The sequence below is a fragment of the Lissotriton helveticus genome, chromosome 6, assembly GCF_964261635.1.
Source record: "Lissotriton helveticus chromosome 6, aLisHel1.1, whole genome shotgun sequence".
Lineage (NCBI taxonomy): Eukaryota > Metazoa > Chordata > Amphibia > Caudata > Salamandridae > Lissotriton > Lissotriton helveticus.
In genome coordinates this window covers 1,651,775,674-1,651,795,165 of record NC_136067.1, presented here as the reverse complement: position 1 = coordinate 1,651,795,165, position 19,492 = coordinate 1,651,775,674, and the positions used below count along the sequence as shown (strand labels likewise).

Sequence of the window (19,492 nt, the reverse complement as noted above, 5' to 3'; positions counted from 1 at the left end):
CAGCCTTGACCTACTGATGCCAGCACCATTGAATCCAGATGACAGCGCCTCAGATACGACCATGCCGCTGCTTGCAACGTGACCTGCTAGCAGCGTGAAGAGCACCGCATTCACTTCACACCGCGACCCTGGTCTCACCGACGACGCAATCTGATGCTGCCACCGAGCCGCTGCTTGCACCGTGACCTGGAGGCACTGTATGCCGCACCGCTGCACTTTGCGGACAGCACCCGATGCCTGCAGACGTCAGCGCTCCTTACTTCAACATAGAGAAGTTCGATCTGCAACGTGTGTGACTTCGAGGGCCCGACGACTCTTGCACCGACCTCCGGAACCGATGCCTGTGGACGCCGTTGTTTTGGAAGCTCAAAAAGTGGTCACCAACGTCCTGCATTTCTAAAAGGTACTGTTTGTGGATCTTCCCGACACCGTAGCTGGCCCGCGACGCCACGGTCAGCCAGAACTGTTTGGATTAGTTTGTTCACGACTCCGTGATAGCCCCGGACGGAGCTATCCACTTCAAGGAACTGTTTTTCAAGTTTATTTTGATAACTCAAGATTTCTAAGTACTGCATTGTCAATTTTTATTATTTTTGGTCTTGCCTTAAGTAAATAAAAATATTAAATATTTCCCTAAACAGGTGTGGTGCCCTTTTGTAGTGCTTAAACTGTATTACTGTTGGTTATGTGCAAATGCTTTACATACTGCCTCTAAGATAAGCATGACTGCTCGTGCCAAGCTCCCAATGGGGCGAGCAGGGGTTATTTTAGGAGTGTAACTCCCTTGTCCTGACTAGAGTGGTGGTTTCTGCCTGCCTTTGGCACATGCCCTAGCCTACCAAAAATCCCATTGCTAACATTGGTTGTAAGCGATGAGGATAGGACTTGCGTTTGCACTTGACTTACAGTGATTGGTGTGCACTACTACCATATTGCAGACCATTACGTGCCAAATACTGGTTCTTTTTCTTTTTGGCCTATTTTTGATTTTGCCAGTTTGAACTCGCTACTTCATCATGCCTGAATCAAGAGCTTTATCTGATGCATCCCTGGAAATTGCCTTTGAGGAGGATAGGTTATAATCCAACAATGTTAGGAAATTGAAATTAATTTGCAAAAACCTAAAAGTCCAAGTCAGAGGCCTCAGGAGGAAGGAGAAGCTACAAAAGGCACTGAGGGGCTGGGTAGCAGCCAGATATGCTAGCGAGCAGTCTGGTAATCTCAGTGGAATGGCGAAGGAGCCTATTCCTAGGGTGGATGTGCTTTTGGGAGGGGGGGAACCCCCCAGGCCCGGCAGCAGTGGCCTGTCCCCAGGAGAGCTGGAGGGCAGGCGGGAAGCAAGGAGAGTTGCAGTAGAACTGGAGTAAATTAAGTTAGCCATGGAGGAGAAAAGGATGATGTTAGAGCATGAGTTCAGGAGAAAGGAGCTGGATCAGAGGAGTAGAACCAGCTCAGATGGTGGCAGCAACCCGTCATGACAGGCAGACAGGATTGTGCACATCCCTGCGAATATAGTCAAAGAATTCAAGAAGGGGGTGACATACAAAGGTGGACTCAGGGTTATGAAGCAGCGATACACATGGATGGGGTCCCTGGGGAGAATTGGGGAGGAGGATTGTGGCCTCTCTTCCCAGAAGAAGCAAGGGATACTTTAATAGCTTTGGGTAAGGGGTATCACCTCACCTATCCAGACATGAAGGAAAGTACAGGAATCAGTTCAGCTCCAGCAAGAAGTCTGATTGGTCTGACCAGTCTGACCTGGTTGGAATGTGTAGATATGTTTTGCAGGTCACTGGGTGAAGGGCAGTAATGTGACAGATTTTCAGGAGCTCTACAATTAGATTGCATGGGAGCACTTGTCTAGGCTATGTTTTGCAGATCTGCGCCAGCACATAGTTGATAGTAAGCTGACTGACCCCAGAAAGCTTGCTATGGAGGGGGACCGCTGGGTGAGTACCAGGGTCCAAAGGAAAGCGTATGGGGCAGTCTCAGCCAAAGGTGGGCAGGGTCCCCAGCAGAAAAGTGGGGGGGACAAGGGTAAAACACAGGAGTTCTCTAAAGGACCTCAAACTAACACCCAGGGTAAAGGTTTCCATCCCCAGGAGATAAGAAACAAGGGATCTCATCAGGAAAGTCTGCTGAGACCGGCCCCCGCAAGTGTTTTGAATGTGACCAGGTGGGCCACCGGTGGGCAGTCCAAGGTGTTGGCTAGTGTAGCGCTTGGGGAGGAGGAGTACCCACAGGAGGGTGGGGACTCTGCAGAAATGACCCTCGTCTCACTAGGGGACAGTGAGATGGTCACAGGAAACCCGATGCCCCTAATACAAAGAAATACAGCACCTGGGTGACCATCAATGGGAAAAGGGTAGAGGCTCGCAGAGATAATGGAGCCAGTGTGACCTCAGTCCGGGGGTGTCATCTGGTCTCTGAGAAGGAGGTAGTCCCAGGGGCATTCCTCAAAGTAACTGCAGTGGACAATTCAGAGCGCCAGTGTCTGGTGGCGCAGGTTCCCTTCGAGTTGGGGGGGGGGGATCTCAGGTCCCTTGAGGGTGATTGTGAGCCCCTCTATGCCTGTAGATAGTCTGCTAGGTAACGTCCTGGAGCAGTCCTTATGGAAGGATTTTGAGCTCAGTTCTCACTTGGAGATGCTTGGGTTGCCAGAGTGGGCATGCATGTCCACTCGGTCAATGGCGGCCAGAAAGGGTGATCAAGAGGACTTGGAGCTGAAAACAGTGGCCCAAGTCTCTGCCAAGAGAAAGGGCAAGGGGCGCGGGAAACTGTCTCCTGATGTTCCCACGGACCGGGAGGAGGCGGACCTTGAGGGGGACGCCCCGGTGCCTACAGGGGAGCAGGTAGCCGAACTGGGGGACATCTCTGAGCTGACCCATTGGTAGCAAGAAGGGGGTCCCACCAGGGAGGAATTCTACAAGGAACAGAAAGAGTGCCCTTCTCCGGAGGGTCTGCGGCGGCAGGCTTCAGACCAGGCAGCTGGTGATCAGTCCGGCTCACATTCGATCTACCAGGCAGCTGGTGATCAGTCCGGCTCACATTGGATCTACTGGGAGAATGATCTCCTGTACAGTGAGCCTAAGGTTGCTGAGCCTGAGTCAGCCTGTGTGCTGGTGGTGCCCAGGGCTTCAGGACCTTCCTACTGGGTCTGGCCCATGACGTGCCTTTGGCAGGACATTTGGGGCAGGACAAGGCCTTTGACAGGCTTGTCACCCACTTCTTCTGGCCCCAAATGCAAAGGCAGTCAGATGGACATTGCAGGTCTTGCCAAACTTGACAGACAAGCGGTAAGAGTGGGAGGAAGGTCAAAGCTCCTCTCCAACCTTTTCCTGTGGTTGGAACGCCCTTTGAAAGGTTAGGGATGGACATTGTGGGGCCACTGGATCCCAAGACAGCCATGGGCAACAGGTACATCCTGGTCTTGGTGGGCCATGCCACCTGGTACCCGGAGGCAATCCTTCTCAGGACAGCAACGGTGCCAGTGGTGGGCCGGGCGTTAATGGGGATCTTTTCAAGTGTGGGGTTACCCAGAGAGGTGGTTTCTGACAGGGGGACCAATTTCATATCCAAGTATATGACATCCCTGTGGAAGGAGTGTGGTGTAATCTACATGTTCACCACCCCTTACCACCCACAAGGTAACGGTCTGGTGGAGAGATTCAACCAGACCTTGAAGGGCATGATTAAGGGTTTAACAGAACCCATGAGGTGTAAGTTTGACGTCCTCTTGCCGAGCCTTCTCTCTGCATACAGGGAAGTACCACAGAAGTCTCTTGGGTTCAGTCCCTTTGAGCTTCTGTATGGTCACCCTGTGAGAGGACCGCTGAGTTTGGTGAAGGAAGGCTGTTAGGCAGCTCCCAGTAAAACTCCCCAGGATGTGTTCAGTTATATGCTGGCCTTCAGAAACCAAACTGCCTGCTCAGGAAACTCGCTCAGGCTACGCCAGGAAAAAATGAGGAACTGGTATGACCAGAATGCCACACTGGTCGTATTTCAACCTGGGCAAAAAGTGTGAGACATGGCCCCAGTGGAACCTTGTGCCTTGCACGACAAGTGGACTGGGCCATTTGAGGTGGTGGAGCACAAAAGTGATGTTACCTACCTGGTGGATTTGCAGGCTCCAAGGAACCCTTTGAGGGTCCTCTACGTGAACTGCCTCAAGCCCCACTTCAAGAGGTCCGAAGTGAGCATACTCTTGGCGACAGATGATGGGGTGGAAGAGGAGAGTGAACCTCTCCCTGACCTCCTGTCTACGAAGGGGTGCGATGGGTCAGTGGAAGGTGTGATCCTCTCCTCTACACTGACTCCAGAGCAGCAGACCGACTGTCACCAGTTGTTGGGACAGCCCCACTGTTCTCCCTGACCCCAGGTGTTACTCACTGGTGTACCCATGACGTGGACACCGGTGAAAGCCCTCTTGTGAATCACAAGATTTACAGGATGACTGACCGGGTCAAGGCCAGCATTAAAGAGGAGGTCTCCAAGATGTTGGCGTTAGGAGTGATCGAAACTTCCAACAGTCCTTGGGCCAGCCCAATGGTCTTTGTCCCATAGGCTGCTGCACCCAGTGCCACTCCAGAACTGCGGTTTTGTGTGGACTACCGTGGGCTCAATGCCGTCACCAGGACTGACGCACACCCCATCACCAGAGCAGATGAGCTCATTGATCGTTCGGGAGCTGCCAAGTTCCTAAGCATGTTTGATTTAACGTCTGGGTACTGGCAGATTGCCTTAACCGATGGGGCCAAGGAGAGGTCAGCATGTTCAATCCCAGAAGGTCATTACCAGTTCCGGGTGATGCCCTTTGGGTTGAAGAATGCCCCTGCCACCTTTCAGAGGTTGGTCAACCTGGTGTTGGCTGGGCTGGAGGATTTCAGTGCTGCCTACCTGGACGACATCGCAGTGTTCGATTCCAGCTGGGAAGAACACTTGCAGCACCTCGGTGAAGTGTTGAAGGCGCTGCAGAGGGCAGCCCTCATGATCAAGACATGTAAGTGACAGATCGGGCAGGGTTCAGTGGTGTACTTGGCACTCCAGGTAGGAAGCGGCCAGGTGGCACAACTACAACCCAAGATTGACACCATTCTGGCTTGGGAGCCCCAAAAGAACCAGACAGAGGTGAGGGCCTTCTTAGGACTCACCGGGTACTATTGGAGGTTTGTTAAGGGGTATGGCACCATTGTTGCCCCCTTAACAGAGCTGACTTCCAGAAACCAGCCGAAGAAAGTGATCTGGACGGAGTCTTGCCAGAAGACTTTTGATACCCTGAAGGTCGCCATGTGCATGGCACCCGTGTTCAAGGCACCCGACTTCTCCATGGAATTTGTTATGCAGACTGATGCTTCAGAGCATGGAGTGGGAGCGGTGCTCTCACAACTGAACGAAGTGGGCCTAGACCAGCCTGTAGTCTTCCTTAGTCGGAGACTACTCCCCAGGGAACAGAGGTGGAGGGCCATAGAAAGGGAAGCTTTTGCTGTGGTCTGGGCATTGAAGAAGCTGAGACCATACCTGTTTGGGACTCACTTCCGAGTTCAGACAGACCACAGGCCCCTCAGATGGTTGATGCAAATTAGGGGTGAGAATCCCAAAATGCTGAGGTGGTCCATCTCCCTACAGGGAATGGACTTTACGGTGGAAGAACACGCCAATGCAGATGGTCTGTCCAGGTTCTTCTGCCTTAGTGAAGAGAACTCCCAGGAGGGTTGGTAGTTCTCCCTACTTTCAGCTGGAGGGGACATGTGTTAGACTTGGCATCTTTTGGCGCGTTTCCCCAGACAAATGCAAAAAGAACAATTGATGGACAGAATGCAGAATAATGTCATACATTCGCCCCAGTACAGAGATCTGGGCCTAAATCTATAGTGTTTTTGTGCTCACTATGCCGTTCCAGTTTGGACCCAGCCATATGCCTCGTGCTCTCCATGCCACTGGAGTCAAGCTATCCTGGCTGATGAGGGCTGACAGCCAGAAACCAGTCCTAGGATGCTGGTTTCCAGTCCAGGGAGAACCTGGCCTGGCAGTTCAGACTTGACTGTTCCCATTGGGCGCAGGGTCAAGACTAATTTGCATATGGCTGGGTCCGAACTGGAATGGCATGTTGAGCAAAAAAAGGAAGGATTTGGGCCCAGATCTCTATACTTGGGTGAATGTATGACATTGTTCTGCATTCTGTCCATCAATTGTTCTTTTTGCATTTGTCACCCCGAGTGGGACGGGTATGCCCAGACGTTGGGCCCGTGCTCTCCATGCCACTGGAGTCAAGCTATCCTGGCTGAAAGCCCGAAACCGGTCCTAGAATGCTTGTTTCCAGTCCAGGGAGAACATGGCCTGGCAGTTCGGGCTGGGCTGTTCCCATTGTGCGCAGAGTCAAGACTGATTTGCATTTGGCTGGGTCCAAACTGGAATGGCATGGTGAGCAAAAAAACGATGGATTTGGGCTTAGATCTCTGTACTGGGGTTAATGTATGACATTGTTCAGCATACTGTCCATCAATTGTTCTTTTTGCATTTGTCACCCCGAGTGGGATGGGTATGCCCAGACGTGGGTCCTATGCTTTCCATGCCACTGGAGTCAAGCTACCCTGGCTGATGAGGGCTGAAAGCCCAAAACCGGTCCTAGGGTGATTGTTTCCAGTCGAGTGAGGACCTGGCCTGGCAGTTGAGGCTGGACTGTTCCCATTGGGGGCAGGGTCAAGACTGATTTGCATTTGGCTGGGTCCAACTGGAATGGCATTGTGAGCAAACAAACGATGGATTTGGGCCCAGATCTCTGTACTGGGGTGAATGTACAACATTGTTCTGTATTCTGTCCATCAATTGTTCTTTTTTGCATTTGTCACCCTGAGTGGGACGGGTATGCCCAGACGTGGGTCCTGTGCTCTCCATGCCACTGGAGTCAAGCTATCCTGGCTGATGAGGGCTGAAAGCCCGAAACCGGTCCTAGGATGATTGTTTCCAGTCCAGGGAGGACCGGACCTGGCAGTTCGGGGTGGACTGTTGCCATTGGGCGCAGGTTCAAGACTGATTTGCATATGACTGGTTCCAAACTGGAATGGCATGGTGAGCATAAAAACTGTGGATTTGGGCCCAGATCTCTGTACTGGGGTAAATGTATGACAGTGTTCTGCATTATGTCCATCAATTGTTCTTTTTGCATTTGCCATGCTGACACTAGCAGGATCATGCAGTCAAGTCAATTTTGATGAAGTAGTTAATTTCAATGTGAACATTTCAAAGTGTTCTTACAGCAAAAACTGTTCAGTTGTAAATAATAAAAATGTAATTAAACATTGCTCCAAGCATGGATGGATTTCGTCTAATGTAGCAATTTAGCATGGAAATGGTTTCGATGGAAGGATAAACAGCACAGTGAAGAAGACATGACAAGCACAGGGAAGTTTAGGAAGGCACCATAGTAAACTGTATGGGCTTATAATTACTATTCTGTGCCACTGGAGTCTCTTTTTAAGTAGCTAAGGAGCAGAGTGGCTGTCACAAAACTGTCAGAGCTGTGGTTAAGATGGAGTAGGGAGGTGGAATTTGGGGGAATCTGCGAGATGCAAAAAATGAGAAGATCACATTGCCCCCACCGCCACGGAGTCCTTCGGCATCTTGCATCTTGCCACCACCGCCGCCAATCACGGGACTGCAATTCCCAGCAGCACCTGCGGCGCGCACGCCGCCAACGTATCCAGCAAGCGCCAGGAGGCGCTTAAAAGGCTTGCAGGGCTCCGGTGGAGTGGGAGCCCTGCTACAATACCGGGGACACTAACTTGAAAGCAACATTGCCGCCACCGAGTCCTTCGGCATCTTGCCGCCAATCACGGGACTGCAATTCCCGGCAGCACCTGCGGCGCGCATGCCGCCAACATATCCAGCAAGCGCCAGGAGGCGCGTAAAAGGCCCGCAGGGTTCCCGCGTTGCGGGACGCGCACGGGCAGCGCAGGACGAAGCCCAGGCCAAGGGCGGGCAAGGCTGTGCCCCTTAGGAGAACGTTTGAGGCCGGGCTGGGCCACCCCTTTAAGTCTTTAATCCTCGCATCATACTGGGGATGCATGAGTAAGGTACTGTGATAGTTCAAATACCCAAGGTACTGAATTGAATTCATAGAACGATTCTGATATCAGTGGACACTCACTGAAGCCTGGATCTTGGACTTAGCCTATAAACTAATTTGGAATTAATAGGTACTCACACTTCGCACATTTTCACCTGTACTCTTTTGCATGCGTCTGCTTGGCCCCCAGCGCGTTTAAAGGCATTGTTCTCAAACCATATATTTAAATTTTAACTGCTTTGTAATTAGCTTATTTTAAATTACATCACACATCTGTGAGTTTATCATATTTTTAAGGGCACGCGTGCACTGCTGAGCAGCCAACCAGCCTATGTATAAGCTTTTAGGATCATATTTTTTACCTTGTCAGAGTTACGTACCGAAGTATTTTATTTAATTAATTTTGTTCTCTGGATGCCTATGTTGCATTAGTCTTTGGGCGTAAATTTGTACTGTGGTGTAGACTTCGTATTTTTTATATTGTTCACACTTATAGATTATAATGAGTAGACTGAAAGTGATTGCGGGGAAAGGTGTTGTTGGAACCTTAGACACCTTTTTATCAAGGGCTGAATCTGTCCTTAATAGCGAAATTATATTAACGGAGTGCAGGTTATCTTTGGAGCCCTTTACCTCGCAAGGTAGGCTTTGCCTTACCCCTGCTTTCCCAGATGTCCTGACTGTCCCCAATCACGTTATGCCCCTAGAACAGCGGAGTCAACTGCCAGAGGCTGATATTTCACAATTAAATGAAACAATGCCCTCAGTAATTCAAGAGCAGGAACTTAGCCCAGCTAAACATAAATTACGGTCGGGGAAACAGAAAACAAAAGCAAAATCTACCTGTCTCAAGAAAACCAATGTTGTAACTAGGAAAAACCGGGGGTCTAGACAACTTGCGCAACCATTGTCAGGGAACCAGGGGGTGACCGTGGCAGAAATACACACCATGGGTGCCGCCATGGAGGGTAACCCAATTAACCAGATTCAGATCAATTTAGGGGCATTATCTGCCGGCTACTTTGAGGGGGATTTTTGGGGAAGACTAGAAACCATGTTGACTACCCTTTTAGATCCTATCCTACAAAAAAAAATAGGTGGGGTTGAAGCAAGGTTATCTAAATTAGAAATGTTGGTGGCTAACTCTCCTCATGACATTGTTCTAGCAAACCCACAAAAGCCCAAAACTCAAGAGTCTAGTGTAAGAGGTAAAGTGGGGCAGGACAGAGATGAAGAAGCCGATATCGTGATGTTGACACCTAACGGTGGGACACCGGTCATAAGAGGCTTAAATAGTCGTTAGGCGGCTAACATCGATAATTTAGATTTAAGACAGCCCACCACTACTAGGACAGGGTCGTCTTTGCCGCAGAAGGATACGAGGCCAGAGGCTGGGTCTTTTTCATCAACAAGTCTACCAACCATTGATCTCCCACCTGAATCCACCCCTTATGGAGCAATACTGGGGCATGTCCCTGCCCTGTCCCCGGGGAAGAGCGAAAATTACGGGCAGTTAATAAACAAAATAACACACGGGTTCTCTCAGAACAAAATAGCCGGAGCCAATCTATCCAATAACATAAACATGGCATGTAGGGTTAACTGTATTGGGAGCTCCAGTAAACAAGGGCTAGGGGACTGTATTATCATTAATTTTGACAATCTATATTGTAGGTCGAATCTTCTGAAGGGGCTTTAGTCTCCCTCCAATAATGGGTTCTGTAATTAGAATATTACCCCTGGGGTTCTTTTATACCCGCCAAGCAACAGGGACTTGGCTAGAGCTGTCCATGGGGAAAATCATTTGGGGGATGTTCAGACAAGACCAGGACCTACTTACTATCCAACTCCCTTGCTGAAACCACAGCCATTTATGGAAAGGCGGCGTGGTACTGAATATAGAGTGCCATTAAATAACAGATTTGACACACTGACAGGCATGGAGGATTGTGACTAACTGCGGGACGCAGTAACTACGGGGGGCAGGTTGCACTACCTCAGGAAGCAAGGGTTGTCGGGATTGAGTATCCAAGGTGGAGCTCGAACAACTTTGTATCCTGGAACATAACGGGCTTGACTGCTAAGCTACGGGACCCCAGATGGATATGTGAAGCAATTCCTGATAATCTGCCTACAGGAAACGTGGTCGGTAGAATGTGACCTCTTCCTGGAAGACTATAAGGCTTTCTTCATTCCAGCTAAACCATCGCTGAGGGGGAGACCAAGGGGGGTTTGGTGATTTACATCTCGGTGGCCGTTGCATGCAAGGTGCACGTAGTGCCCACCTCACACTCAGGCATTTTAGCCTTAGTGGCACATAAGGGGGCTCTTAGATGAGGACTTGTTAATTTTTACAATTCTATTTCCTCCCCGACTGAGCCTAGTAATATAACTGTCCTGAGTGAATTTATAAACCAATCCCTGAGCCATAGCCTACATAGTCTTATGGTTGCTGGTGATTTTAACGTACATCCCTGTGGCGACCCGTTAATGTCCTGTATCCTTGAGCTGGGCTGTCCCCGAATGTACGGCTTCCACTTTGAGCATACAGTTGAAGGGGAGCAGTCAAATGCCTTGATTAACGATTTAGACCTGACACCCGCTATGGCTGTAGGAGAGTAGGGTCTGCTATCCTATGGTCACCCCAAATTTTTGCTTTTTGCTTCACTGGTTTATGACTTAATGTGGCTGTGGGCCTGCTAATCAGACCCACAGCCTGCTGTTCTCTCTCTAAATTAATGCCAATGCACACTAGGTGCATTACGAATTGGAACTGGTTCACCTTATTGGCCCCTGTAACAGTGTACCCCAGGTACCCAGGGCATAGGTGTTTCCAAGGCCTACCAGGGGCTGCAGCATGTATTATGCCACCCCTGGCCTGGCCTCCATATTTGACACAACTGGCTGATCACTCAGCTGGGGTAAGTCGGTGTAATCACCCCTTACTTAGGTATAGTATGTCTATATCTAACTTAAAATGGAAACATATGTTCCTATCAGCCACTCCTATGGAAGGCCTCATCAATCCTGGAGGCAGAGTGCTTGGAAATATGTGAGATGGTGCTCTAGCATGAGCTGAGCCTGTCTGCAGCTTTTGGAACCACGTCCTTTAGCTGTTCCATGATACTGCCATACCATATACTCTTAAGTGCATTGTGAACCTCGCGGTTAAATGCTATCTTTGGTTTGGCTTTATCAAAACATGTCGAGTAAGGTGTCATACGAATTGGAATACTACCCCCTCGCCAGTTCTGGCGACGGGGGTAGCACTCCACCCTTCTAGAGGGTCACGACATGTACATAACCTGAAACCCGGGTAAAGTTAAACATGAGCCTCAGCATCACAAAATGGATGCTGCCACCACAGACACAAGTCTGACCTCCTGCTGCTGGGAGTCCTTCCAGCGAGGGAGGCTTGGACAAAGGGTTTCCTGCCTTGGGAGGTGCTAGCACCACCCCAGACAGGATTTTGTGTATTGGGTAGGACAGGGCTGAATAGAATGAGACATGCCTGGGGCACACAAGGTGTCCCTGTGCATAAGCCAGTCCAAACCGGTGCTGGGGCTTCCCAGCCCCAGTCCTGGCGCGGAGATGGACAAAGGAAAGGGGGTGTAACCAACCCCCTTCCTGGTCCCACCCAGAGGAGGGACCTAGCAGGTAATCCGGCCCCTAGAATTGGAATAAGAGTAGGATCTGTGTCCCAAGACTTCAGATCATCCTGAACTCGACTTGAAACTAAAAAGAAAACTGGACTTCGACATTCTGCTGCACAGAAGACTGAAGAGAATCTCCCTTGTGGCCAAGGAGTGACCACCCTGTGAATACAGGCACCAACCAGCAACTCGACGTCTGCTTTGCCGCCGCCTCCCGCCGGAGCCAGAGCCCAACAAGACCTGGATTCCCAGACATCTCACAGCCCGATCCACAGTCCCTGAAAAGAAGAGACCCGTGGAGGCATCGAGAGATGTGGGACCGGCCATCTTGAAAGACCCCTGAGAAGCTGACTGCGCAGCACCCGAGGCTCCCTCAATGCTGTGCTTTGGGGTTTGAGAAGCCCCACCACCGAGCAGCATCTGCACCGAAGATCAGCCCCCCAGCATCTCCACGATCTGCGTGGGGCCCTTTTGCACTTTGCCACTCGACGCGCCATCCCGGCCACTTGCCACGTGGCTAGCGGCCATCTTGGCGACGAAACCTACAAACAACACCGCTGGTCTGGTTGCTCCAGACTGGCCCTCGCTCCCCTGAAAAGGAGCACCCGCTCTGACCTTGCTGGTCCGAGTAACAAGCCTTCTTCACTTCCTGCGTGGCTTGCATTAGCCAAGGCCTGTTTGCTCCAATCAAGTTGCCGACACCGCCATCAGCTAGAGCCTTCGTGGGACAGCTCGTGACCGACTCCTGGACGTCCTGGACGTCTTCGTGTCCACGTGGCTGCGGAGACAAGCTACACCTCTTCACCTGGTTGCACCCGACATCGCCTGATTCCATCCTGGCTCCACGGTAGTCACTGGCTAGTGACTTTGAACATTGTCCCCTCTGCTTTCAGGTCTTCACATCTTCAGATCCACCCTTGGATCCACCGGAACTCTCCTCGACGACCCGCCTGCAGCATCTTCATCTTCAGGCACCATCGACCTGCGTGACGAAACCCGACACTACTTTGCACCTGTGCACCCGCTTCCTGTGGGTGAGGTAACTCAGCAACGCCGGTGTTCCTACACTGGTACACACCTCTAGTGTCTAGGTCTAAAGTTTTGTCCTTCTAGGTCAATCGGAAGGTTCCTTAAACAGTAACTTTATAACTTTTACGCACCATTGACATTGCATTGGTGCATGCGTGTGCTTTAAGCACTGCACCCGAGTCCCGCGGGCCTTTCCCGACTTCTTCACTGTTAGTCCCGAACAGCTCCAGCGATTCCCCAGGCCCTAGGCCTATTTCCTTTCCGATTGGTGGTTCTTATACCACTATTTTAGTATATGGTTTAGGTGGCCCCTAGGGCTCATCCATATTGTGCAACTTTTGTATATTTAAACTGTGTTTTGTTTTAAAGCATTTGCTTCTGTGCTCATAAAGAGTATAGGGGATATTTGTAGTAAATAAATATATATATATTTTTAATATATATCTGGGTGGTGTCTTTTCATTTGGTATTCAAGGGGATTGTGTATGGTAAAACAGCTCGCTTCACATGCCTTTACAGAGTTTAGCCTAAGACTGCTTTGTCCACGCTACTATGTTAGCTGGTCTATAAGGTTGACTTACAACCAATCATCATAAGGGTTACTTGGCATGGTACAAGGTGATCACTAGAACTAGTGAGCATCATATACCAGGCCAACTTCTCACAATGGCTATAACGGACCCTTGCATTAACTTCATGGTGCCTACGTTCAAGGGACACGGGAATGGGTCTTTTATTGATTTTGTTTAAATATCATTCTCAATGCAAACCTTTGTAGGCACTTTTTCAATCACTGAGAGTGAATTCAGTGATCATAATCCTTTATCATTTCACCTGACAGGTCCTCTGGCTGAACAAAATCGGGGTAGCCCCTGGGTTGGGTTTACTGTGACCAACTGATGGAACCCGCAGATTAAGATGGTCGCAAGTAACCCCAGAAATACTCTTTAACAATATTAAAACTGCCTGTGCAGATGAATTAGCCCTTTGTACACTGGATAGGCACTCGCCAAAAGAGGTTCGAGGAGCCTTTAAGGCTATTACTGAAAAGGTGACGGGCTGCTATCTGTTCCAGTAAAGAGTCAAACACAGGCGGGTCCTAGATGGTTTGATTGCCACTGCTCCTAAGCAGCTAGGAGGCTGAAGGAAGTCTTGTCAACCAAACCCAGAATACAAGATTATGTTTCCACGTGTCGTATGGAATACAAGTCGGCCTTCGCGTAACGAAAGGGAGCACTGAAGGACGAAGCATGGGGGGAGCTGCTGGACCCTGGCACTCTTAGAAACAGTTTGAAGTTTTGGAGGGTGGTAAACAAACCATTATTTGATCAGGAAGTGGGAGGTGGCCTTGAATGTTATATACCTAAGGAGGAATGGGAATCCCATTAAGAGCTTAAGTTTGACTGTCCCCCTGAACAAAATGACATGATACAATCTGGCCCTGAGGTAGCGGTAATAAGATTCTAGAGGGGTGAAATACTGGAAGGTATATCCGGCCTTACTGCTGGCAAAGCATGGAATCCCCCCAGATCTTTTTAAGTCTGACCCCTCCTCTGGGCGCCGATACTGGAGTCTGTTTTTAATGCTGCAGCACAGTATGGCTGCCCTCAGTCGTGGGCAACCTCCACCATAGTTCCCGTTTTTAAAACAGGTGACAAAAGCAGTCCCCACTGCTATAGACCCATCTTACTCTTAGACTCTGTGGTAAAAGTGGTGGGGCGGGTCCTGCTTCAGGGACTTTCATCATGGGCAGAGGATAACAAGATTCTGTCTGAGGTCCAGTATGGGTTTTGTCAGGGTCGATCTACCGTTGCCCAGTGTCTTAATCTTTTTCTGATACTGAGCAAGTACACCGTGGCCTGTCCGGGGACCATTCATCTTGCCTTCATGGACCTGTCATCAGCTTTTGACTGTGTTAACAAGAATAAGGTCTGGCAGTCCATGAGGGCAATGGGAGTGGAAAATGGTGTTGTAAACTTCTTAGAGGACCTGCACAGGTCCTCAAAAGCTAATGTTAGGTTTTCCCACGATTTGAGTGTTATGAGGGACTTTAATATTAAAAAGGGAGTCCGGCAAGGATGTATTTTGGCTCCCTTCTTGTTCAATCTTTATATTAATGAATTAGATAGCGTCTTCAAGGCGGTAGGGGCTGACTGTCCCAGAGTAGGACGGCGAGGGATCCCCGTCCTGTTATATGCGGACTATGCCGTCCTCATATCCAGGACTGAAAGGGGACTGCAATCACTTTTAACCGCCTTCTCTGCATTTATGTCAGACAGGGATTTGACAAGTAACAACACCAAATCTTATGTCATGCAAGTGGGGCACCCTCCAAAAAAGAATTACCAATTTAAAGTTGGAGATTCAAAGATTCCCCTCACTAACAAGTTTTCATATTTAGGGGTCCTCTTCGACAATAAGCTTAATTGGGGTCCCCTTATATTGAAAAAAGGGGGGACGTTGCGAGGGTGAATGCAGCAATTTTTAATTTTGCCTCCAAATTAGGAAAGAAACCCACTGGAGCTTTGCTGCAAGTTTACCAGGCTAAATCCCTGGCCATAGCTTCCTATGGCAGCGAAATATGGGGACATAATGCGGGAGACTCCTTACAAAAAGCAGAGAATGATTTCCTGAAACGTCTATTGTGTGTCCCACTTGGCACATCTAATTTAGCTTCCCATGAGGAACTGGGGGTTCAGTTTGTTAGTGATGTACTTTCCTTGCGACCCCATACCTGTTGGTTAAAATTGTGGCTGAATCCAGACCTCCCCCTGACTCATTTGATCCTAAAAGACTGCATGACTATGGACAACTCGGCCGCAATTCCGTGGCTGAATTATGTTATTAAAAGTCTTGCAAGTTTAGGGCAGGGGGACTTATTCGCCAACCCCGATTGTATTAAAAAGGGAGATGTGGAGGTAATTAAATCTGCCTTTCTATTAGAAAGGAAATTAGGCAGGGAAGTCAAGGAGGTACAGAAACCTAGCATGCGGACATATATTATGTTGAAAACAACCCCAAGAGCAGAGCCTTATCATATGGGTTCATTGTCTACGCACAAGAAATTTTTATTAACTAGGTTTCGCATGAACCTTTTTCACTATTTGCTTGCTAGACCCAAATGTTTTATTTATAATAAAGTGGCAGCTCCCTGCGGCTGCGACGGAAAGTCTCCGCAGGATATGCTGCATTTTATGTTTTTATGTCGACTGTATGAATTCCCCCGTAAACGCTATCTGGTCCCTCTTTTAAAAAGACTTAATTTTGGGCAGGTTCGACCCGCATTGATGTACTTACAATTATTGAAGGAGGATTGTCTATCCTTTATTGTGGGATTTTTAAAAGCAACTGTTAATTTTAGAAAGTACATGGATTTGTAATGAACTTTCCTCAGGTCTTTTTAATTATTTATTTATTGGATGCTGCTATGGATATCGCTCTAACAATGCACTGTCACTTTCGTAGTATTATGATGTGTAACTTTTATGGTTTGTAATTTAAACCGGATAAAGTTTCTTTGAATTTTGATTTGAGATGATCATAGTGAAAGAAGAGGGCGGGTGGATCCCTGTCAAATAGCCTAAAAGGGTAATGCAAAGGATTAAGCACATCTTGGGTGCATTCAGATAGGCTGAAGGCAGGGATAATGTGGTGGTACATAATGGAGACATTTGGGACACTGCACGACTGTGCACAGTAAAGTACCAGAGTATATGGAAGAGAAGTTAGGGGGTTGGGAAGCAGTGTTAATTCTAGTCATAGGTGCAGTTAGAGATGCATTAGAGACTTCCAGCCGAAAGATCTCAAACTAATCCTTGATCTTTTCAATAACTGGCCTGTTAAGAATCTCCTGAATAATTTTTTTTTTTAAAAACCTTTCCATTAAGATGGCTACTCTACAACGCCTAATCGTATGCTTTGAAAGCTTTAAAAATGTTGATTAGTATGAAAAGAAAAAAACTTGTTTCAAGTGCCCCTAAAAACCCACCCTCCTTTCTCTTTACACTGCCCTTTAAACCCCCCTCATGTCCTACTCCTCATATAATTTGTTTTAAAATAATACCTCAGCATGATTGTTGGAAATTCTGAGGCCCACACCCCCCAATCTTATTGTCAAAGCTAGACCCTGCACCTAGGCAATTTAGAGTCATTTAAAGTCCCTGTGGTTGCCCCATTTCACCAAAAAAACAAGCTGAAAAAAATTAATGTGTAAAGGCAAGAAATAATATATTTATGATAAGTTGAGCTTACCTGGTGTGAATCTTGAGCTGAGAGGGCTGTGCAAATCCCGAATGGCAAATGCTGCATACATAAGGCTTCTCTCCAGTATGTGTCCTCATGTGGAACACTAGGGCGGTTCTAGAGCTCAGTATCTTGCCACAGACAGAGCAAAGAGGACGCTTCACGCGCCCTTCGTGCTTCCGCATGTAGTGGGTCCTGACGTCCCTCTTTCTTTTGAAAGTAGCACTGCAGAGGGAGCATGCAAACTGCCTCTCTTCTGTGTGCACACACGCTTTGTGTTCTTTCCAGCTGTTGTATGTGGCAAAGGATTTGCTGCACACATCACAGTGATAGACTTTTCCAGGTAAGCACTGATGAACGTCCTTGCAGTGATCCACATAATGTTTTCGTGAAGCAAACTCCTTTTCACACCTATCACATTTGATAATGTAGGATGACCTCTTCGCGACTGCTCTGTCACCACTTTTATTTTCGTTGAAGTCCTCATCGGAATCATTGTCGTCTTCATCCTTCTCATTAAAAACATAATTGTCAGAACAGTCATTGCTATCGTCAATTCCAACTTCTTCATCTTCAGAACAAACAGTATCTTCTTCAGTCTCCTCACAGCGCAGGACACTTAATTTATCTTCGTTTTCTTCTTCCTTGTCCTCCAGATCGTCCGCACTGTATTCATTTTCCTCTTGAGCTCCTTTGCCATTTCCGACTTTTACTTCAGAGCAGAGTGCAGGGTTTACCTCTTCGTATGCAGATGCTCTCTGACCCCTGCATTCAGGACTACTTTGATTATTTACATCATGGTCCTCGGTTAACACTGCTTTACAGTGATACCTCCGGTCCTGTATTTCTACTTTTCTACAAAAATAGGAAATCAACAACATATTAAAAGTTCTAGGTACAGTGTTAATAAAAACATTTTAAGAAGGCAAGTATTAAGTATTGCTTGTATTTTCATAAGTATCTCAGATGCCCTCACAATGTTTAATCTCGTGGGCAAAGAAAAGAAAGGAATTGTTTGTGTATTATGAACAAAAAAAGGACAAAGTTAGTTTCATGGTCAATCCTTTACACTTGTTAAATTGGGTTTTTCTCATTACCCACCTGGGAGGAGAGGGGGTATCTGTGCCACCTAGCAGTGACAGGAAACTGCTTGCAGGGCTATTTTAATGTAGAGGTTTGCTCGCCAGTAGAGCATAAACATACATAAAAGCTATGAAGATGTGCTTAGGTGTGCCCACGCCGGCTGCCTTCAATTAAAAAATAAAGATTGGCGCCAATAGGTGTGTTTTGATTGAACTGTGGCTATTTTATCGGTATCAGGTGGTTGATAATGGTAAAGAGCCTATGGATTATGTGTAACAGGATCAGCCTAACCAAAACTCTGTCCTACTCCTAGTTCCTGACACTTTCTCATTCTCACAGCCAATGACAACAGAAAGGCAGCACAAGAAAAGGGAGCATTGGCAAGCTTAAGCATAGAGGTTTAACAGACTGTTCTTACCAACTCCTGCATCGCTCCAACAGGAGCAATGTCGCAGAACGTGTGTAGGGGTCGCCCACATAGCTAGCTACCATATTTCGCAGACAGGCACATGCCTGGAGAAGCCCTAAACACTGCCAAACGTCTTGTGTAGTGTGCCCTAATGCCAGTTGGGGTCTAGGCTTGATGAAGAGGGTAGGAATGAGCCATGTGTGACATTGATTTTTTCCAAGAAATTATCGATTAAAGAAGGAACGTGATAAGGCATCAATCTGTTTCATCTTGTACAACTTTTTCACATTACTCTTTAACCTGCTTTCTTTTAAATCCGATAATATTCAAGAACATTTACCTAAATCCAAACTGGGGGAACAAAAATGTGAAAAATAAATCTTTGACAAGCTAACATAATTTCACTAGACAGTTTTACTTTTTGGATGTTCGCCAAAAGCTTAACTTTCAACCAGGTTTAAAAGAAAAGCAGTCCCATAGCTTTAAATGTTCTAAAACATTTTCCATCTGCAGCCTGTAACATTGTTGCAGGTTTCATTGGCCTAATTTTTTTGTCTTTCAATTATTTTTACAATTGCTTTATAGACCAGTACTTCCAAAACGTTTTAAAACCTTGACCTAATTTTTGGATTGGCAAACATTGGTGACACACCAAGCTTTAACAGATATGAGGCATGGAGATTTTTCAATGTAATAGTAGGCACGGGTTCAAAAGGCCGTGAATGACTAAAATAGCATGCGTTCCTCTCTAACAACAATTGTTTATAAATGTCAAGACCTTGACAACACCCTTCTAAATGTCTTTATTGGACTGTACTTCTGATCAAAAAGAAAGGATCACTTGTCCTGCATAACATAGGGTATGCGGGAATGGTTCTTACTAGTCCCAATAAAAACCCCTCATACACGTGTTGGTAAATTACGATGTTTAAGCGGTATATCTTGGTTCTCCGCTATCCCTCACACGTGTTCGCATAATCATGGGGTTTAGTGGTTTATGCAACCTCCAAC

The 19,492-nt window shown here is 47.7% G+C and overlaps 1 protein-coding gene across 2 annotated transcripts in view; it reads right to left on the bottom strand.

Moving 5' to 3' along the window:
• LOC144763675 (uncharacterized) overlaps nt 1-19,492 on the bottom strand; it is a 130,096-nt gene that overhangs the window by 54,449 nt on the left and 56,155 nt on the right. For both annotated transcript variants that reach the window (XM_078649501.1, XM_078649500.1), the window contains exon 3: nt 16,999-17,844. In XM_078649501.1, the coding sequence (XP_078505627.1) occupies nt 16,999-17,844 (846 nt within the window). The remainder of the gene's footprint in view (nt 1-16,998; nt 17,845-19,492) is intronic.